The sequence below is a fragment of the Haliotis asinina genome, chromosome 3 (assembly GCF_037392515.1).
Source record: "Haliotis asinina isolate JCU_RB_2024 chromosome 3, JCU_Hal_asi_v2, whole genome shotgun sequence".
In the NCBI taxonomy this organism is placed as follows: domain Eukaryota; kingdom Metazoa; phylum Mollusca; class Gastropoda; order Lepetellida; family Haliotidae; genus Haliotis; species Haliotis asinina.
Window position 1 is genome coordinate 18,930,293 of NC_090282.1, and position 24,177 is coordinate 18,954,469.

At 38.9% G+C, this 24,177-nt stretch overlaps 1 protein-coding gene across 3 annotated transcripts in view; it reads right to left on the bottom strand.

The window, feature by feature from the left end:
• Window positions 1-23,410, bottom strand: part of LOC137277607 (transducin-like enhancer protein 1) — a 71,143-nt gene extending 47,733 nt beyond the window's left edge. For 2 of the 3 annotated variants that reach the window (XM_067809416.1, XM_067809415.1), the window contains exons 1-4: window positions 22,964-23,410; window positions 8,791-8,888; window positions 4,590-4,653; window positions 94-138 (exon numbers count right to left, since the gene is read on the bottom strand). In XM_067809416.1, the coding sequence (XP_067665517.1) occupies window positions 94-138; window positions 4,590-4,653; window positions 8,791-8,888; window positions 22,964-22,984 (228 nt within the window). In that variant the 5' untranslated portion in view covers window positions 22,985-23,410. The remainder of the gene's footprint in view (window positions 1-93; window positions 139-4,589; window positions 4,654-8,790; window positions 8,889-22,963) is intronic. The other variant, XM_067809417.1, reaches the window with a different exon arrangement.
• Between the last annotated feature and the right edge of the window lie 767 nt (window positions 23,411-24,177).

The following is a 24,177-nucleotide window of genomic DNA, read 5'->3' on the forward strand; positions in this document are numbered from 1 at the left end:
TTTATAATCAGTCATATATTTTAACTCCTGATTGTTCATCCAGTAGAGAATTCCATAACACTGAATACATAAGTATACATGAGACACACATACCTGTTTGTGCATTTCAACATTGAGTCCATAGGACATCTCATAGTACTGAAAAGAAAGGGAGCAGCATTAGTCTTGAAATTAATAAAAATGATAAAATGACAGTTTTCATTTCAGTGACCTTCTGTAAATTCTTCTGTTGTAATAATATACAGCGGTTATTGCTTCCTTCTGGGAAATATAGATATCTACTTTACATGCCGGCAGGGAATCATACACCTAGTGTATAATTTTCCAACCAGGAAACATTGGTTGGGTGAATGAATTTTCCTATAGAACTTCTACTGCTAAAACTTGCACGACAGAGTTGTGTCCCTTAACTGTCAGGATGCAGATAATTGTGGTTTGAATGTAAGATTGAACACTAGCTTGTCAGCACAATACGCAACTCTGGCAGTGTCATTAAATTGCTAAAAACTATCCTCTGCATCATTCTGTACATTCCTCCAAAACGTTGACATTATTTCATGTCCAAAACTAACTGAGATAGAATGTACACTTGTACTGTACACATGTGATGCAATATATAACAATGTCCACTTGTCTGCAGATGACATTTATTCCTTACATTTTACTTATTCATCACAACATATTGGCAACATATTACTTCAGTTACAGATGTCATGTTTTCAACACATTAAGAAGATACAAACTTCCAACATTTCACCATTTCTGTTGATGATGTATATACGCTAACATATTACTTTTGTCTACAGATGATATGTATTGTCAACACATCAAGATGATACATCCTGCTACATTTTACCTCTGTGCATTAATTATGTATATTTTAACATATTACTTTTGTCTACAGATGATATGTATTGTCAACACATCAAGATGATACATCCTGCTACATTTTACCTCTGTGCATTAATTATGTATATTTTAACATATTACTTTTGTCTACAGATGATATATATTGTCAACACATCAAGATGATACATCCTGCTACATTTTACCTCTGTGCATTAATTATGTATATTTTAACACATTACTTTTGTCTACAGATGATATATATTGTTAAACATATTACATGTTCTGCACATGATTTACATATATTTTAAAATATATGCGGATGCTTATATTACCATAATTGTGCAAGTCGCTTTTAAACATGCTAGGTGCGCTACTACTCCACAAAATATTATTTTGTTGTTGCTTTAAACTGCTCTCTGCAAACTATAAAAAGGTGCTCAGTAAATATGTAAGTCCAGATCATACAATCAAGTGACTAATATTATGTGCAAAGATGTAATCAGTTGGGATAGGATTACATGCATCAAACAAGTCATCAAGTCTGACACCTAATCCTAGACTAATGCTTAGTCTCTGATTATACAATTTGAGATTCAAGACCTGGGGAAAACTAGGCTTGCTTTAGCACTGCCTTAGCACTGTAGGGACAGCTAGGCTGTAGGGAAAATAATGTGGTTCAGGGACTGTAAGACAGACTAACGTCATCCCATTTCTTGCCTCTTGCAACAACCATAGTACGCAGAACACCAATTCGTAACCAAAGTACTTTGGGTAATTAATAAAAACATGAAGATTACAATTAGAATCAGTTTCAAGTTAAAGTACAGACATGAAACTAATCCAAAGGTCAAATAATGTCTGATCTGTATGCACTTAAAAACAAAACATGTGCACATTAAAATGTTAAAAACTTATAAAATTAAATGTTTGGTCACTATTTAGGGCATACCACAATTCTAACTGAAGTATGGGTGAATCTGTTATTGTTGAGGTGTTAAAAAAAACCCCAAACATCTTTATTTCATTGAAATTGGCATTGTAAGGCAAAATTACATAGCTTACATCGCTAATCACCTTACAAGAAATATATACACTATTACCTTTTAGCTGCATCTTTACAACTGGTTGTAATTCTCTCTATTCAAACAGATGAGAAGGAGCTCTGATCTGGGTTCGAACCCAGCTGAAGACAAACCCTCTCCACAGCCCCAGGCAGGCGACATTTCGTGTTAAGAACAAATTAATTCCATTTTGGAAGCCAATATGCACGGCCCGATATAATTATTGAGCTGACATGATTGGGTTGAGCAGGGAAGGAGAAAGATGAAAGCGACAAGTAAAAATCAATATGGACAGCTCTGTTTAATGCATCCAAGACTAGCCTTGGCTGTAATCAGAAAATTAAGGAGAAACTCGGCCCTCTGTGTTGCCGATATCGACAGCCAGGGTATGAGCGCTCGCCATCTACAGATTAGACAAAACCAGGAAGGAAAGGAAGAGGAAATCTATCTAGACGCAAGATAAGGGGCCTCTTGGACGAAATTATCTCGGCTCATATGCAAGTTGCTAGATCCAAAACAAGGCAGGGTTCCTAAATTATTCATTTAGCTCTTGAGATATTATTCTCACTGATTGTAAGAACAGACGTGTCCCACATTGTAATCATGGCTGAAGATGGATATGGGGAGGGGATTGATATTCCTGATTGGGGGTTGTACAAAGTGCCAAAGGGACACAGAGGGAGCCAATCATGTAAGTGACACGTAAAGTAAGTGAGATGTAAAGTAATGGACAAGAAGCTAGGTCCAAGTGATTGTATTCAGTAAAGCATGTGCTTCTATTGTAATTGCAGCTTCTTGACATATCAAGAGCAGTTTCATAAAATTCATGACTCTGAACTTTGACAAAACAACCATGAATATGAGATGACCTCTGTTAATGTAGAAGTACATTGGTATTGCTGGTAGGACCAGAATATGTTGGGATTATATCATCAATCATTGGCCATAGCCAGCTTGTATAACCAGCCAGTAATCGATCATAATAATTAGTTTTTCTGTTATCCAGAAATAGTATGTCAAAGGACCCTTTATTTATTTGAAATTTAAAGAATGCTGTTCCATAAATGAAAATAAATATGGTTGCATATTGACATGATTGATTATGAATGTTTTTGTGTAATTATTAACACATCAAAGGAACATACTGCTGACATTTGAAAAGAAATTTTATATCCAAGAACATTTATATGTACACTCTATAATGGCTGCTAACAATTCATCAGAGCCTCAGTAGAGGCTACTGGAACAAAGACTCATTATATTTGATCCACTGAACACGCTTATTGATGTACTAAGAGATACTGACAAAAAATGTTATTTTCCAGAAATAAGTATGGATTTGTATTCTTCCAGGATGGTAAATCTTGTATAATCCAGACAACAGTTTTTAAAATATATACATCCTCAATATATATTTTTTTCACAAGACATGATAACTGCAATGAACTCATTTCTGTCAGGAAAATACCATCTTAATAAAGTTTCATGACATAAAAATCTGTCATCATAACATGTCAAACTACCAATCTGACAAGACATAAATAACATGAAATGGCATCATATTCATATCACTAGACAGAGGAAAATAATGGGAACATTTTTTTAAGATTTTGCAAAATAATGTGTACTTAAAATGCAAATTTCTGGGCTTAGATACAGATATGACAGAAGTCTCTTTTGAGTCATGTAAGATGTCTATGTAAACAAATGATTTCATACAAGCTGCCATTCATGCATGGTAGGGATAATTCCCATGCATTCAGTTCAGAGGTCTGACTTCCAGCCATATACATGTGTATGTGATAATCATATAAAAATATCAGACAGCTTTTCTCAAATGCAGCTAATTTACACAAGCCCTGGAGACATGTTTGTATGCTAGTGGGAGTCTTAGGCCAAAGTATGGTGTTAATTATTCATAAGAAACTGGACACTAGGTCAAACTTAAGATCTTAGTTATTTGACAGTAAGAAGTCTATGTCAAAATAGTGGAGCTGGATGGTCTTAATGCCGAGACAATTTTGTGAAACAAGACTGTATTGTTAAGTGAACTGTCAATTTGTAATTCAGAGAAGCCTCATTTACCAGGTTACACAGGGTTTCATATGACATAGGGGTTCATGTAGCACAGGGTTTCACATGACACAGCATTTCAGTTGACGTGGGGGTTCACATAACAGGGATTCATATGACACAGTGTTTCTGAAGGCATGGGGGTTCGGACAACAGGGATTTACATGACAGTCTTTCTAATGACATTGGGGTTCACATAATAGGGATTCGTATGACACAGTATTTCTAATGGCATGGAGGTTCACACATCACAGGGTTTTACATGACACAGTGTTTATAATGCCATGGGGGTTGATGCAACACAGGATTTCATAAGACAGTGTTAATAATGACATAGGGGCTCACATAACAGGGATTCACATGACACAGTGTTTCTAATGGTATGGGGTTCACGCAAGAGTGTTTCACATAACATAATGTTTTCATATGACGTGTTGAAACAGGGTTTTATATGACAAGGGGGTTCACATGACACAGGGCTTTTCATGGAACAGTTTCATGTAACTCAAGTTTTTGGCATGACAGGATTTCACACTGCAGATGCTGTGACAGTTAAAGGTTGTATTTTGGAACAGATATACTTGGTTTGTATGAATGTCCGCTTACCATTACATAATGCCTCTGCATTTCTGTCTTCTCCTGAGCCAACTTCTCGCACTCCAGCTTCAGACTGAAACATGAAGGAATACATCAACTCTGGTACAATACATCACCTCTGGTACAATGGTACAATATATCAACTCCGGTACAATACATCAACTTTCATACAATACATGATCTTTCATAATGACTGATTTACCAACCCATCATGTTATGATGAATAAACCCACTACACTTTCAGTTAGTGTCTATTTAGTTTTATTTCATTAATGTTTACCTCATTAATTCCTTGGTGTATATTTAAATCCTTCACAAGACTACTCTCCAAATAGCACATTGTCCAATGTTTAGACAAAATCATTGCAAATACCTCTTTATCTCCCTAAGGTAATTCCTGTGGTCACTGGCTTGTGAGCAATATCAAAATCACATGTTCCAGTATTTGTATTAAACATCCCACTGGGTACCCATCTATATGCCAATATTAACTAACATCACTGAAAATGGCAAAGGACATAATGATGCCAATATGCTTGATGAGAGCCATACAACTAGACTATGCACTAAGGACTGTGAATGACAACAGAAATTATTCTGCAAATAACAATCTCTCATTTGTGCATGAATATATTTACCAGTTGCTCAAATTCTGAACAATGTTATCTGTGCCATCCAGGTACAGTGGCACTGCCATGTCACAGCTGTGATACATAGGCAATGACTGCAGTCCACAAGGTTACAGACTCCTGTGATTACTGCAGTGTCACAGCTGTAACTGAGGAGCTGGATGCTCAGATGCACATGTAGAAACAACCCCACACCATTGATGCCATGAGAATGGACATACCTATAAATCCAGGTCACAATATGGTGTCTTCAACATATCAATTTCAAAATTAGAATTTCAGAGTTTTAATTGGTTATTTCAGAATTAGAAATCATCCAGAATCAGAGAATTTGAACCGTAATAGTTTCCACAGTTCAGCCATCATATGGGATATTCAAACAGTGCAATCAACACGATAAATGATTCTATCTACCATTTCATAGCAATGCAATACCACTCATTATTCAAAGAGCTGACCTTGACCTTAAATACTTACCATTTAACATGTCATTATGTTATGTGTGAGTTAAACATAAACTAGGTCATAATGAATAATTAATAAATAATCCATTTTATTTTGAAGACATAAACTATCATATATGTGAACTGTCACATGGCATCTTGTAATCAGACAACTTGAATAATTATTTTATTCTATCACACAGGCGACCTTGACCTTTGCTGGTCAACTTGAAATAGATATTCATTTTGTCACCCTAGTGGCCTTGACCTTTGATGGAATAAAGACCAAACTGCAAAACTGGGACTCTAAGTTTCTTAGTTTAACATGAATACATAATTATGAAACAATATTTCTAGAGCTTTACAGCAATTATCATTCAAGTTCACCTCTCTACTGCCATAAACTTAAAGTCTACTGCTCATACAACTGGCCTTGGGTATATAAAGCAGCATGTTTGGACTGTTCAGCGAACACAAGCACTGTAGTTAGGTGAGCAAGGTTACCTTTAAACTGCTCTTAGCAGTATTCAAAGAGTATCTCAAAGGGCAGCAAGAATTGGCTCCCATGCTGTATACAAATGAGGGCTACCAAACATAGATATTTGGTGTGACCTAGTACTTCAACTGCATAACCATGGTAATGAGTCCTCTTAATGCTATCTATCAAATACATTCACCACACATCCCAACAGTTTCCATTACTAATCACATCCGACATGAAATGTCTTTTTGCACACAATTTGTTGTAATACTGAATGTGGAAAAAGAAAATGAATATCATTCAAATGGAACTATATAAAATGAACCATGGAGCATAATAGTTTCGATAACAATTCACATCCCCAAAAATGTCATATTTATACAATAAAACAAGAGACTATGTAACGACATTTAAACTGTTTAAACTGAATTAAAACCGTCATTTGGAATCAATGGAATATAGCATACCAGGATGTAAAGGGAGTAATATCATCAAAGTTTTTAAATGGTCCCCTCATAGAAACAAGACCTTCCCAAGTGAAGGGTGAGTGAGTGACTTGGGTTTTACACCGCTTTTAGCAATATACCAGCAACATCAAGGCAGGGAACACCAAAAAAGGGCTTCACACATTGTGCCTATATTGGAAAATCGAACCCGAATCTTCAACATGAAAAGCAAATGCTGTAACCACTAAGCTAATTCACTGTTCCCTCAAGTGTAGACTTACCTAACATTATAACCCAAATTTGATGATATTACCTCAAAACACTTACAATAGGACAAAACCTGATCAATTACAACTGATGACTATCCATAGATGTCAGAGTTCTATATCCATTAGAGATTTCCTTACAAGACAATTTCAAACTAGAACATTTGATAAAAATGGTTGCTTCTCTTAATTCAACAACAGTTTTCATGAGCATCTATATTTAACTGGTATAAATCAGCCATTCAAATTAATTTTACACATTTACCAAAACTGTTAAAACTGCCATTGTACCTCTTATCAAGATCACACTTTAAATCACAGAGAGAATAACAAATTAACCAAAGCAACACAAACAATTTAATCCAACATCAATCAGTAATGAACCTTTTTATTCCCAGTCCAACAAGAAAAATGTAGTCGATTACACTAAATTGCTGAGTGCTACCAACCCAAGCCCTATTTAGGAAACTCACAACCAAACACGCCCTTTGCTTTTACCCATGATGCATCTTTAAGTCCCTTAGTGACTTCACCATTGATTTATTAGTCATGAACCTAATTCCATGCTTTACACCAATGGGCAGTAGGTTGGACACAAAAGTGGAATTGACACGACATTTGACCTGTACACTACATCCAATTCCAAATCATTGGACCGATCATGCACGATCGACTCTCGTGGATGACCAGATCATGATACACTACTACACTGATTGACTCTTCTCTGTTTCCTAGACTGGGAGTCGCATGTGGATAAGATTTACTGTTACTTATGGCAGACCACAATTATTCCTGACTGATGGTGCTGCTGTGGAGACCGTAAGTGTTCCTGAACGTCCGCTCAACATAGCCAAGCTCTGCAACCTGTCTGAACTGAATACCAGTAATTACGGTCTGACTAGCATCATGGCGTTCACAGCCATGGGGTTGTTGTAAAGTCTGCTTCACTGAATTGACCAGTTGTAACTCGACAGGCCAAACCTGATAATAATGGCCTTTAGCTATAAGAAGTGAGTTCAATGCTGAAGCTGACAAGTGCTTCAAAAGAATAAACATGTTCTGCTCTGTGGGCTCTGTCGAGGTTTTTCCTCGAGTGGAATCTTTCTGTGGAGTTTGTTATTTGATGTTCTCATTTATGTACATTTCAAAGACATGAAACGTGTTGAATGCTGGAATCTGTGTTTAAGGGGCAGTTTGTTCATCACTGCAATTTTGCTTCATTCATTTGTTCCAATGGTTGATGGTAGCAGATTCACATTGGCTAATGTACCAAATATGTTTGATATGACTTTCAATACGAGTCAATATTTGGAAATGAGGCAATAGTTTTTGCATGATTACAAACATGATGAAGTACATGCTCATTGATGAAGGTTAATCGTACTTCTAAAGTAATTATAATTGTTTGTTGTTTAATACTTTTAGTAAAATTATTCCTCATGGGAGTCAAAAAAAATTAAAAGTGAATTTTTAAACAAACATGATGAAGTACATGCTCGTTGATAAATGTTAATCACACTTCTAAAATAATCATAATTGTTTATTGTTTAATGCTCAGTAAAATTATTCCTCACGAGTGCAAAGCCTATAAATAATCAATTCTGACCATGAAAAACCAGAGGCTGATAGTAAGACAACTTCATGTATTTAATGATGTACCTTTTCATGACAGACATTACTTTTCTAACCAGTCACCGCAGATGTTGTCATGGTATACAATTCACAATAAAAAAAATAAAAAAAATGAAATATCATCAAACTAAACACCAGCACCTCACCTCTGAGAAATAAAGCATTCTTTTACATCAATCTCACTACATGTTCAAATGTTCACACTAATTGTTCAAAGACACAGTGGCACTCAATAACTATCTTCATAATGACGGCCACAACGTGTTCGAGACGATCACTGCGACTGTTGGACAGTGACCAGGCTTGTTCTTACCTGTGGTACTGGGCCTGCAAAAAGCTGAATTCCTCCTTGACACGATCACATGACTCCGACACCGTGAACTTGAAAGGTTGCCCTGGCTGTGGCGGACCCTGCGGAAGAATGGGGGAACAACATTATTGACAGTTTACAAACGTATTATATGTTATTAGCTTGAACTTGCTTAACCTTTGCCGCTATGATGAAGTCAAAGGCCCACAATAAGATAGACCAGGTTGTACTTATCTCTGAAATCTGGGCACAAAGAGATTAAAGCTTGTTGGGTGTAAAGCCAGCGTTATGGACACTATACACTAGATAGGCCAATATGTTTGCATTGAGGGCCAGTGTTCAGTGAATCAGTTCAGAGTCCAAGCAGGGGGCTCATTAAACCAAATCGACCAAACACCTTTTCAATGGAACCATACAGTCCATGTGGCAGTTCTTCAATACAATTTGTCAATGAAGCTGGAGAAACGTTAGAGTATTTTAGAGTCAGCGTTCATGGTCTTTCTTGAATACCTGACAGGGCTTTAACCACATACTTAGCTAGTAAAATAACAGGGGGCACTTTCGATTATGCTTCACTTCTCTGACTGGCAAGTAGTTTCAATGTCTGAAAAAATCATTACTGCCCCAACACAATTTGTCAAATCAAGAGTATAAGCTTGTACCTTATGATTGCAGTACACAGAACCAATCACCAAGACTAAATGAGCTTGAATGTCTTTTGTACCTAAAAGTATTGCAATTTTAAACAAATATTGAATGTCAAGTTATCATCTTATTCATTTAATCATTTTTAAGCACATATTTCTGTCTTTTTATGTTTGTAGTAATTTCATAATTTATGTTGTTATTCATTTGTATTTTTCTCAAACCCTGTCATGAAAAGCCAATTCCTTTTAGGACAATCAAGTATTTTCATTCTGTCTGTTATGATAAATGATTGACAGCTCAACAGCTGTCATGGCAGGAGACATGTGCTATCTTATGATTCATTTAATGATAATTTAACTTTAATGTGCAGCAGATTTGTGTAAAATGATGAAAAAGTGACTTCAAGCCTCCATGTGAGAAGAATTGTCTATTTTAAATAAATTTAGATGATTTTCATGTCACCATGAGTTAATTCTCTGTAAGGACCTGGGGCAGAGTAAGTCCTTCTGTAGATCTGCGCTGTACTGACAGATATCATATCTTAATATATAGTTGATGATCTACATGTCATCCTCCAGATAAACCCCTAGAATATGTGTCAGACTCCCTGCGACTAGTAGAGCAAATCTGATAACTCATAAGGGTTCTGGGTTCAAATCAATTCTTAGAAAACTATGGTCATGAGGCAGACTAACATCTAGTCTCTGAATGATGATATACTTGAAAGAAAATACAGCTCCTAAAATATATCCATAAAATTCAATAAACAACCCACTAGTGTAGAGACTTTTTTCATTTTCCTTAAACTGTGTTAATCTAGACTTTCCACATACTTTAGACTTCTTTGGACTACACTGGGTATATTTGTTTGAGAGTCTGTTTAACAGCCTAGCCAGGAGGTGAACTGATGCATGAAAAATCTCAATGACATGGTTGATGGTGTGTCAACTCCACCCCATCTCACAGCTTGCTGCCCTGCATCTGCAGAAGAAGAAATCTGCCATTCCTTCATAAACCACAGAGACACTGTCACCAAACAGTGAACAGTGTTCAGGTGAATCTAACTTATCTACCTACCACAACTGAACAAATATGCCTAGGACAACTTTTAAAAACAAATTATGAAATTACTAAAAGGATTAACATGAAAAGCTAATAATTTCATTTAATCCCAAACTACATCCTTGGATTAATGGATTCTTTATCCCAACAATGCGACACTGCATTATGTCCAGCAATTACCAGACCATAGGTCACTACCAGACTGTTGTTCTCTAAGTAGTTCCATCAGGTCAAGAATTAGAATTACTGAAAATAAATTATTCAATAAAAGCTTTTCCTACTTTGTGACTATTGAGGCCATATCTCTGAGAAGGGCTTAAGTCTCAATCTGTTCATCAAAAGAAACATCAATTATTAACTGCTTCTTTCACACTAGTAATGATAATCATTCATTTAGAATGAATCAGTATGTTGACATACAAATCCAACCACTGATCCCTTTATTCAATTCCATTTACACACCTACAATGAAACATACAGGTTACTTGGGACACAATATCCCCAGAATTCCCTAGTGGTTTGAATAAATGGAAAATGTCATCCAAAGTGTGTTTTTCCTTCCAGAGCACATATAGTAAAGTTGTTTTCTGACATTGCATGGAACCTGTCTGACAATACTATCAATGTGTGTACACCTGTGAGACCATTCCACACTGCCAGCCCTGGAGGTGCCATAACCATGTTTGATAAGTAAGGGGGCATCATTGTCTGTAATCGGAGGTGAGGTGAAATAGGGTTTAACATCCTGTTCAAACATCATTGTACATACATAACTGGGGAGGTGGTCTAGCCTAGTGGTGAAGGTATTTGCTTGTCACACCAAAGACCCAGGTTCGAATCCCCATGATGGCACAATGTGTGAAACCCATTTCTTGGATTCCCTGTGATATTTCTGGAATAATGATGACTTGGTTTACGCATGTCATCACACATTCTCTTCCCACCGAGGTACTCCTGTCATGTCTTCTTACTTCCCACATCCAATTTCTGTAGATTGATGCTCTTGACGTTAGTCACGGGGCTGTCTTGTCCGGACTCGACAATGTACAGACTGCCATCATATAGCTGAGATACTGAGTGCTGCATTAAACAGCAAACAGACCCACTCAGTACTTACCTCAGTTTTACAGTGCTAGACCAATGAGACACCTTGTAGCACTGTAAGGCAAATGCTCCACTCAAACAGAATATAGGGACTAATTCTAATGTTAATAGTTATAATAATTAGTCTACATATTACCATTGTCATATTCAGCATCATTCTAGCAAATATAAATATAAACTGCAGCTTTAATTATTATATTAACTGTTACACTAATTATTTAAAACAACAAATAAAACATAAATAAAAACACATTTCAGATATTCATCAGCAATTAAAACATAAAAAATACTGATGATATTGTTATGCTGTTAACAGTAACTTAACACCATCATTCGTGATCACTGCATATTTATAGTTAATGTATAATTATTATGATTGCAACATCAATAATAATATTTAACATCAGTCCAACACCGCAGGGACACACAAGTTATATTTAGACCTTCTCTTTGGGTCCTGTACATGAGCTCATCCTGAGCGTTATACAGCCATATTGTATTACCATCGCTGCACAATATCTCTCTGTGACGTAAGTGTTTCATCTCCTATCAGCTAATCCGCGGGTGATCATCTCTGTGTAACACTACGCCGATAGTAGAGTGATTAGACAACCGATTTACTCACTTGTTCAAGCGTGTCATTCCGCTAGAAAGAGGAGATAGCAACGGTCGAATCAAGTTACCGCTGCTTTTATCAGTTTAGAGAAAATTACCACTGATAAAACGCTGTCATAATGTTCTCTAATTTCATTATTCATAATTCAATTCTCGGTTTAAAATATCGGCAGTCATAAAAAACACACCCAAGGCCTCACTGTTGGCTGGATGTCGTTAACAGACAACAGACTGCTCGTTGGCAAAGTAATGTTTTTAAGACACAGGGTATAAAAGTTATCTTTTGAATGGAAAAGAAAATCAAGAGACGAAAATCAAATTAGCATAGCTATGAAGAGAACCATTACTGTTTAGATTTTTAACTCTGTCAGCTTTGAAGGCTGAAAATGGATCTAAAATTTTAACAGTCAGTATTGAAGAACACAGAACTAAACTCCAAACATCAATGAAGAGTTTCAAATCATAGACGCCACTGAAGGTCATGAGACAAATGTGGCTAACGCTGTATCTGTATTCACCCCACTAACCACGAAATCAGCTCGCCATCCAGATGTCTCCGACGCTCGTCTTAATGTTAAAATAGCAGCTATTTGTCGGTCACTGGTGAATACATTGTACTCACACTGCATGCAGTCAATGATATGTGCGTGTATGTGAATAGTGAGATGATGAAAATTGCGGGCCAGGTTTCGCGAGTTACGAACTGTCGACACACAAGCGAAAACACTGAGTTCAGTATAACTATGCTTGGCTGTATTTCTTGTTTGATTGTTTGTTTTTGTATACCCTGCCATACTCTAGGTCATTGGATTGTGGCGGAGGAGAATTTAAATCATTACATACCCGGTGAGTGAACTTACAGACAAGACGAATCCCCGCCATTGCATGGAAACGCATTAAACACGAATGGACGATGAGAATGAAAGTTCAACTAACACAGGTCTCTAGACCTACGCGGATTGAACTATACAACAAAAACAGATTCGGTGAATTTGGTTTTACGCATTTTCTGGAGTATTACATCATTATCATTGCAGGGGACAACAGGAAACAGGGATAGCACCTCTCAGTAAAACACCAGAAGAGAATGAACAGTGGACCTAACCAAATGCACAAGATTTAAACAAAGGACTGAACCACTCAGAACGCATATGAACGGAATAAAACTCAACATGAACTGAACCGCTGAACAAATCTCACAGTATGTCTGAACCGCCTTACTGATTGCAGAGGTTTGAAGAGCAGTCTCTCGCCTATCGTCGTCTAGACTTGCTCCAAGGCTGTACTAATTGATAAGTCAGTTGATCTAAGATATTTATATCCTTAAAAGAAGCATTACTAGATACCATGGAAGTAGCATCTTTAATACGGTCATTTTAACAAACAAACGAAACTATGATTTCAACTGAATACTGCTGCAATGGCGATTCGTGCAAGTCTTGTCCACCGCAAGCGAGTGTGAGTGAGTTTAGTTTTACGTCGCACTCAGCAATATTCCACCTATATGGCGGCGGTCTGTAAATAATGGACCAGACCAGTCTGGACCAGACAATCCAGTGGTCAACAACATAAGCATCGATCTGCGCAATTGGGAACCGATGTCAACCAAGTCAGCGAGCCTGACCCCTTTGTCGCCTCTTACAACAAGCTGAGTCGCCTTTTATGGCAAACATGGGTTGCTGAAGGCCTATTCTACCCCGGGACTTTCACTGGTCCCACCGCAAGCGATCTGTACGGTAGAGACAAAGCCGAGACCACACGGCCAGCATGATGTTGCATATTACCTACAAGAGATAGCACTATCACATCTTCCATCACCGTGGGTCCTACATCAGTGCAACAGGTGCTGCAACATAGCCCCCCAAATAGAAGCGATCATAAACAGCATGGCTTTAGACGAGATCCTATATTCTCAGGAAGCCCCAGAGATCGACTGTTAGTCATCGCCGAACCATGCTACACTAAATAATGCCTTTTGATCCCTGCAATCATTTTAATAGTGGGTCTCCGTTCATAAACTAACTCATTCTTCGCGCATTAATAAGCATCTGAGCGAGGAGTGGGTTGTCATATCCCGCCTTACATTAAAATATGTGTGTAATTGATGTTTTTATACCGGCGCACTGAGCGTCACATGACATCAAGAACACATATTGATAGCAGGGGGCCCACATACAAATCACGACCCAGCACCACCTTAGAATATATCAATATTTACTTGTTAGTGAGTACAACTTGGAAATATGAAATTCGATTGCTTTGAACTGGCTGACCTAAATTAGAAGGATGCACTCAGAGATATACACTGTTATAGAGAACGGGTTAGGTTGGGGTGGGTGGTGGGAAGAGATAGTCATGACTACAAGTGGATAGTTGACAGATAGGCTGACCGACGACCACAGATACAACATTTTCAGTAACAGGTCGCCGGTCTAAAATACATGAATATCACACACATGGAACAAGAGAAGACGCAGAGCAATCATTTGAAAAAGAAAGTTGGTTCAGTGTTTATTTAATACGTTTCCCCTCAAGAACCCGGAAGTGAGACAGGTATGTTACACTCCGTATCATGACAGTGTGATGTAAATCACACCTTAACAGTTTTCAGGTTTTTTTTTTAACTCGGCATGTACGTTGCCGCAACAGTCCATATATATGAGGGCGTTTTGAAGACAGCCATATGTAATCCGTCTGCTTAATTGTCTGTCCTGTCCCGTTTGTCGCCTATTTAAAAAGGGGAGGTTTACGGAAGACCAGGGCCTAGATTTCCGAAGGTCTCTCAGCGTTAAGATAGCCGTAAGTTAATGTCTGGCACTTACGAGTATCTTACCGCTAAGAGAGCTTCAAAAATCTCGTCCCTGGGTGCGTTGTTAAAGCGAACTTAGAGCTAAGCTGACCGTAACTCTCATACCTTAACACCGACTTAAGTAGTCTTAGGGCTAAGGTTATTGTTTTGTACAATGGCACCAAGGGGCTCCTTTAACGAAAGGAGAAAAGAAATAGCCTTTACTAAGGTCAACCTTAACTCCCATTCTTTAACACTGCACTAAAGGTTACTAAATGACTTATGTTCACAATAGAGCTTGGTGAAGGGATATCCTGACCTAACCCGGGTCTATAAAAGACCCCAGCATTTAAGGATCACGCAATGCCTTAAGGATGACAGACGTTCTACATGGTAATAAGGTCAGCGTGTTGAAATAGCTTTGATGAAATATTCCTCTCTGTGTTTGTTTGTTTGTTGTAAAAAGGCACAGTCACCAATATTCCAGCAACATGGCTATAATTGGGATCATGGGAATTGTTCAACGCTGCTCGGATGCAATGACATATATCAAACATATCCGCCAGCAGGACCATCCAGTTCTAGTCGATCTCACCAAACATGGGCGCAACGCACTTGAAGGACATATATTTCGACAAGTGTTTCTCGCTGGGAATTTAAATGAATTATACATAGTTATGGTAACAATTCCTCGTATACTACCCTCCCGATCACGGTTTCGCTCAATCATTTCTTATCGGGTTCTTTCAGCTCCCAGGGTATAGCAGATCGATTTTCTATAACAGAATTTGTTTCTATTTGTCAGCGTGCTTGATGGTTCCCAGTTCTGTTACAAAGGACATAAATTGCTTACAGATTTCGCCATGCTATGAGACCAGTTCTGTCTGTATTTCATAAACACTTTTGTTTGTTATCTCAGAATTGATGGGTTGGTGGTAAAAGCGTTTGCTCGTCAGGTCTAAGACCCGGGTTTGATGGCTTGTATTGGTACAGTGTGTGAAGCCCATTTCTGGTGTCCCCCGTCATGGAATATTGCTGTGTCGGGTTAAAAGAATTAAAGAAGTTGTCATCCATAATAGTGTCTTGTATTGCTGAAAGCAGCCAAAACCTAAACTCACTCACTCACTTTGAAATGAATTTTTGTACGATACGTTATTAAATTTCAGACTATTAGTTGTCTGATATTAATCGTCGCGCTAATGTAGCAATACTCCAGATATGTGACTAGACAATTCAGTGATTATATCATAATCCAAGTCATCCAGCGTGCCCAACCGAAATTGGTTGGCCGCCATGTGGGACAAGCACGATCAACTCCATTCTTCACGCGAGTCACACTAAATGTGGGATTTAGAGCAACATATGGTACATAGTTAGTTACCTGCAGTGCTCATTTTACTACTAGAATGACATATAGGACGGAAAGGGTGTTCACCGTTGCCTACAGTCAGGATGAGAGAGTAGCTATAGGGTTGAGTCGTCTCCGCTTGAATCAAGAACTCGCAACCTTGACCAGGCTCTGGTTCAGTTAGTGAACTACCAGTAAATCGTGTGAACTAAATCTGTATGTCATGTCATCCCCTTTCAAACATATTTCTGATATTCAAAAGGACAGGAAACATGCTTTGATGCAATATGTATCTATGATAATATGTGATTCTTCCGTTCCTTGTGCGAAGCCCACTTGTCGTGTCCCCAGCAGTGATATTGCTGGAATATTGCTAAAGCGGCGTAAATTTAAAATCAATCACTCACTCACTAGGCTTCAGAGGCTCCAGCTCAACTGTAAACAGCTAGCGGTAATTTTCAGAAGATTAACTCCATGCTAAAAAGAAAAGTCATTTTCGTATCATTTCATCCCGTTAACCTTTCAAGTTAATGTTTGAAAGATAACGACTATATCTATCAATTTTTGCTGTTGGAATCGTGTATGAAGCATGGGCCGAGGACGGCTCGATGACACCAGAACGAGAACTCTGCATTTGTAATGTGTTTACAGGATAAAACATTGACTGACGTTAAGTGTCGCCATCAATCCACGACCGGTCGATTTGAATGGCCATTTTTTTGCACGTATTACGCACTGCATCACAACCACGTGCTTCGGATTGATGACACGACGGCGGTTGTGACTCTTCTTCGTTACACAATTACCGTGCTTTTACTTTTTGTAGGTTTGTATGCCATGTAGGTCCGTGAAAAAAGAATTGGCTTTGGTTTTTCTTGTGTGTAACCTTTATTGGGAGATCTTCCGCGTATTTATATTTATATATATATGCATAAATGTTTAAATACAATTTCAAATCTAGCTCCTGTTACTGCTGATGTTATATGAAAGGTTATCGACGTATCAATAACCAATTTATACTCATTTATAATTGTAGAAGATGCTCCATAAATTTTGTCTGCTCTGTCAGAACAAAATATTGTAACATACATATTTTCTGATGTGTAGTTTAAGAACTATTGTTCACATGTTTTCCTCAAGTCATAATTCAAATCTAGGTTTGATCCCTAACAAACGAATGTATCACATTTATAACCAACGCGTATGATAAGCACATTCTTCCCAACGCAAGCTTTATTGACAAAGCCTCCACGAATAATAATGAACCTTCATGTTTTGAGACGCCCCCTGCCGTCATGTCAATCACAGTCTGACATCCGTCCCCGTTAATTACGTTGCATTTATCGATACCTACATACAATAGCGATTATTGGAGTACACGCCAACTATGTTTTCTTCTACCAATTAATATATGATCAACAAATGCCATGATCAAAGGTCACAGACTTCTGATATTGATGACATGGATCAAAGATCGTTGCTGGACATCCCTGCTGTTGTGAGGGGTTATTTTTTCTGCTGATTAAGGAGAATTGAGAAAGATGTATCTTATAGATTTGTTTGAGCTCTTGCAGAGATGAGCTTTATGTGTGTCTTTAACTGGACAGGTGAGTTGCATGTTGGAAAAGCAATGCGCTGCGCGTGTGTGCATGCGTGCATGCGTGCATGCGTGCATGCGTGTTCTAGACAACTGTTGAGGGATGGTTAACCCCATAAATAACAGACTGATTAACTACAGGCCAGTTTTGTTGCTAGAGCTGTCAATGAGGCCGTTAATAGAGAGAAAAAAAGCGGTTTATGAATACAAAGTAGAGTAGCTAGCAAAAGAAACGGTTGGACGGATGGATGAAAGAATAGCCAGTAAATGGCCTAATATATAGACTAATATCAATAGTGGTAGAATAGAACGATGGATAGGGGACTAGACAAGCGACTAGAAAGGTGGGGATTGATAAATAGACATGTGAACTGACAGAAACATGGATGAATGGACGAGTCTGCCAGACACACAGACACGGACAGAGCCAGACAGATGTAAATGAGTTCATAAATAAATAAACAAAAGCATGTGGATTTCCTCCACTTCAAACAAAACCCCCGACACTGTACAAGCGCAATCAACAATCAAGTGTCAACACGCCTGCATCAGTCAACAGTCAACAACACACGGTAAATATGTAAATAAAGAAAGCGACATTATGCCGCGAGCCATTGACTGCTAACACAAACAGCTCCACGCACTCTCATTAAAGACATATGTTAATGCAATAGCTATCGACCTGCTTTTGTTAGACACACACCGAGTGTAATCGATTTCACCCACGAGATATAGTATAGACATGTTGTGTGCAAACATTCAACACTAACGTATGAGAAATCTCTAGCATGTCACAAGATCTCAACTTGAACTCCGGATCGATAACCGACCAATGTGAGAAAGGATCAATCAATGTACATCTTTCTCTTTATGCATGCTTAACTGTAGTAGCTGACGAGAACGAAGGCAAGATGGCACGAATGGCTGGTCTGATTGAACAACTCGTCTAGACGGGCTGCTTGAGCTGATGGGTGTTGGGGGGTGCTGTTGCGTCAACACAGAGAGAAGCGGGGGGAGGGGCGGGGGTTGCGTCAACATGGCTATATGAGGGTTCAAGTCGATAACGCTTGTTGTTAAGTGTAATTGAGGATGTTACGCGCCTGTGTGACAACAGCCGAGGCATTAATAAAACGCGTGGAGACACTCCAAATTTGAAATTAACATTTTATTGATAAACACTTTAATTGAACACTACAGCGTAAGAATAATTGAAATTATTGAGAATATTAAAACAGGATAGGAATTCTGGGTAAATACTCAAGTGCGTCACAACAGGAGCAGTTTTATCACTCCAGCGATTTCAAATTAATTTCAAACAATGATATTTTTAAAATTATTGTATTATTTTTATAAACGTGTTTTCTTTGTGTAACAGGTACAAACAAAACAAGTAAAAGGGCGCGCTGGATTGGAACGATATAGTTCAAATCAATGTGTTTGACAAGTGAACCGTCGGTGGTTTTCACGTGTAATGCAAGTTTGTGTAAGCACTTGAAAGAAAGACCAACCGAAGTACTGGCATTGGCTCGGCCGACTTCAAACCCTGAACCTTATAGGTTCAATGACACTCTGGAATGAGTACAAAACACGAATATAACACTTTCCTTGCTGACATCTCCTCTCCTCATCGATTACCTCATCAGGGAATATCGGAAACCAATCGGAGGCGGTAATGACTGATCTTGTAGATTACACCGCCCGAGACAGACTGACAGAGATCAATCACATGATGTCACCACTCACGCGCACCTGCACTGACGCAGGGTGGCGCACAGATCGTGCATGGCTTGTATTTATTATTAGTGTCGCGTGCACGAAGTGCAACCGTCATGGGTTCTTTACATCCATTCCACCTACCACCTTCAACACAGCATCTGTGTTGATTTTTAACCCTTTATTAATTACATTACAACCTTCGAGTGAATGCAGCTGAAAACAGGTGAATGAGTGTGGTACCATTCATCACTAACGCTAGGAATGTATCTGCCACATAAGTGTCTGAGTTTAGTTTTACGCCGCACTCAGCAATATTCCAGCTATATGGCGGCAGTGATCTGTCACATAAACAACGCTTGACAAGGATGTACATCACATAAACAACCCTAGTGTCAAGATTGATACATAAACAGCACCTGTGTCAAGAATGTATTCCTCACATCAACAATACTATGGATTCATGAATATATATCTCATATCAACAACACTACACCCATGGATGTATTCCTCATATCAATTACAGTGCAATCATGAATGTATTCCAAATGTCAACACACTATGGAGTCATGAATATATTGCTCATATCAACAAAACTACAGTCATGAATGTATTCCTCATATCAACACTAGAGGCATGAATGTATTCCTCATATCAACAACACTACAGTCATGAATGTATCTCTCATAACAACAACACTACAGTCATGATGTGTATTCCTCATATCAACAACACTAGTCATGGATGTATTCCTCATATCAACACAAGATAGTCACGATTGTATAATTGTGTCGCATAGCAGCAATCTTGTATATGTCACATAACACCACTTGAGACACGACTGGATGCGTCAGTAGCACTGGTTCCACGCTTGTAGCCGTCCACGAGGGCTCCACTTGTGCACTGACATATGTCATTAACAAGACATAAACATGCTACAGCTGTCTTCACGTCACCTCCTTGTAACACGACACAACATATTGTTGCAAACGCTCGAAGACCCCTACCCCAGCCCTGCTCAGAGAGCTTACTTTATAATGCGCAGTAGTTATGACTTACAGGACTAAGTACTGGTTGTCTTATGTCATTACGAAGATATCAAACTACAGAAAGGAAACTCTGGTGCATGTAAAACATTACGAAGGAATCAAACTAGAGAAAGGAAACTCTGTTGCATATGGCAACTGAAACCCACGTATTGAGAATACAGATAAAGACTACTTAAATTACCTAACATAAAACATGTGGTTTGAATGTACACTTGTCATTGTACCTTCTGAGGATATATATGTAGTTTGTGGGACAGTTTCTCCATCTTATCACGTCTTACCAGCAAGTGTAAGAATAATATGCATGTTGACAAGAATAACATACAGGATTATTAAATGGAATTCTTAATGGTGAATACTGAGATTATGAAGGCGAAGATCCATAACTGAATGTTACTTTGGATCTACCACTGAGAGGAACTTTGGATCCACCATTTAGTGTTATAGACTTCGGAGCTGCCTCTAACTGCTAATTTGGGTCCTCCACTTCGCGTTACTTTCGACGCACCACTAATTCTTACTTTGAATCCGTCACTTGGTGTTACATTGACGCTGGTCATCGCCGTGCGAACACTTCCGCAGACCCCGTCGGTATGACCTACATAGTTATTCGTGGATGATGTTCACCCGTTTACTGTTAGCAACCTCACGCTGAACGAGCCGTGTAAGTACCGTTAGCGCCTTCCTGAATGAACTCATCTGAGCAACATCATTGCACGAAAGGTCAATAACGCCTCCATGGATACTTCCCCATCTGCTAGACATCACTGCCAGTCAACCAGATTCTCATATTCCTACCACCACACGCGCATGTGCGTACGTGTTAGCAGGTAGCGACGAATACAACAGTTTCTGTCTCGCGTGGTCTCGGCTTGATAAAGTGTTGTTGTCCTGGGCAACACTTCACTGTTGACCTTTCCATCTATGACATCCCAACTATACCTTCCTCCTTCATAAATCAATGTCCACAGACACCGCACACCCTCTGTCTGACCTTCTTGACCACTCCTCATTGGGCACGATCTATGGTCTTCCACACACGTCCAGTAAGAGCCGTTTCAGGTATTCATTAAGAAGTGAACACCTGACATGCAATTATTGAGTTTCATACTCAGCATCGCTAAAGTGTTTGTAACGGAAGAAAATCACAATTGACAGTCCAGTACATGGGTCAGTTATTCGCAAGGAAATGATAATGATAGATTTAAGTAGTAACCCGATGTAAGTACTGAGATACAGTATCCACATCTAAAACATATGTTTGTAACTGGAGAACGTTATGTCTGACAGGTAAGTACTTTGGTCAGTTATTCGAGAAGACTCTATGTCAGTCAAATAGTTAAATAAACATTAAAAATATTTGCAACTGTAGAACGTCATGTCTGGCTGTCCACTACACCAGATACTCGTTCATTAGATGTAATTACTGAGTTACATACTCAACACAGGAAAAAAGACGGACGTTATGCTCAATAGTGCTCCATGCAACAGAGATTTTATCGTTGAAACATTTTATTTTAATTAAAAGCATCTGCGCATAAGGAACGATAACTACCTTTGCACTAACACTACAGGAATCAATAGCAGCCTAGTCATCAGCGACACCCTCGTTCTCTATCAAGGTTAATACCGCTATTCAATAACGATCAATAAGTTGCTTGCCAGTTGCATATTTTGATGAATGTAACTATAAATTGCCATGGACGTATATCACTCCAGCATTCATTGACATCAATGGTGAACCTCTCTCTGTCTGAATAAACGTGAGGAACACGAGCTATTAGTAATTGTATTGTTTTACACTGACAATCGAACAAGGTAATCATATTGATAACCGATATTGCTACAGAACAACGGTATCGGCTGTCAGTGGGTTCAATCCTATTTCGGAAGCAACACGTCATTTACTAATTACTACGTTAGGTTAAATACATATCAGGAGCTCCACCCAATGCCCAAGTCCTAGTATTTGGTCCACTTGACTCGTATTCGATTGCACTACTTCCGCAAGGAGCCTGAGGCCACCCCACATCCTGCTATTGGAGTGAACCAATTATACCACCCCTGCCCAATACCACTCAGTCTGCGACAAAAACTTCAACAAGACTCCCGCATTTCATAATGTAAACACCTCACTCATATCACATGATATATGCGCTGAAGTGTTTGGTTATTACAATAACATTCTCAGTTCATAGACCCTGCGTGCGGATACTACAAACGGCGAGCGTCAAGTATTAGAAACCACTTACTGGGTGCCTATTTGGGTACATCTTGGACGGTAAATCCAGCCCGCGAGGAGAAGGGCGCCTGACCGCTGTGAATATTCCTCGATCTGGACCAGGTACTCCGTATCAAAAAGCCACTATCCAAGTCTTCCTTGCTTGAACTGCCAAGTGGCGTTTTTCAGGCCTCTCTCGAGACGGCAAGCTATATTCCACTTGCGTAAACAGCAAGCAGAACCAGGGCAAGGGTCATGCTATCATCACCCGCATTGCAACAGTATGGGTCACTCTCAGCTGCTTGTAAACATAGCCGAATCGGGTAGTCTGGCCACCCTGTGCTAATCAATAGCGGTACATCCAACGCTTTCCTCGCCCTCTCAGTGCCAGAATGCTTGTTTACGGTGCACAATACCTCTGCAATATCGAGCACGCCGATAGAAAATTCCGTGTGAACAGGCTGTTAAGATACCACACACATGAACGTAATCCGCCACAGCGTATTAGCCCCAAGTTACAATGCCAGTCAGCAAATAGAACTCTCCATATAAGGGGACGAATGATTGGCCCTATCAACAAACACTGCCATCTTCCCCAAGACCCACGTGAGCTCATTATATATGCCTGTAGTTCCCACACATTTAGCCAGTAGTGTGATAAGGGCGGGGCTTTTTGTGGAAGTTGTGAATAATCAAACATAATTTGTGAATATATTACTGTCACTCAAAGTAACGTGATTTGTAGGTTTCTTGAGTGAATCGATATGCTTTGGGGGATATTTTTACAAGTATTAGACAACTTGTCATAATTTGATTCCGTTTGCAGCGGTGAAGTTGTTTTGACGTTTACTTTGACAATGCTTTTAAAAAGATGTTTACCTTCAAGGTCTCGTTTAGAAGTTTAAAAACCCACCATGGACGGTCTCCTCGCGTATGCAGAATCTTGAGCAATACAACAATGTTCTTTCCAAAAACTGCGTATCTGAAACGAGTAACGTTGCAAATATCAATTTTAAACAGTTTCTAGAGTCCGTTTCTTTGAGTCCGTTTCCAGTGTTTACATTCTGTTCCTCGATGCGTTTTGTTGGAAACCGAGAATGTGATTGGCTGGTTCCGTGTCTACTCCACGTGATTTTGAGATGTACATGACAGCTAGAGACTCCGCCCTCTTACCAAAAACCGGGTTATACGAAAAGTGTGCTCGGATCAGCAGTGGAAATCGGATTAAATTTGCTGATAACTCAA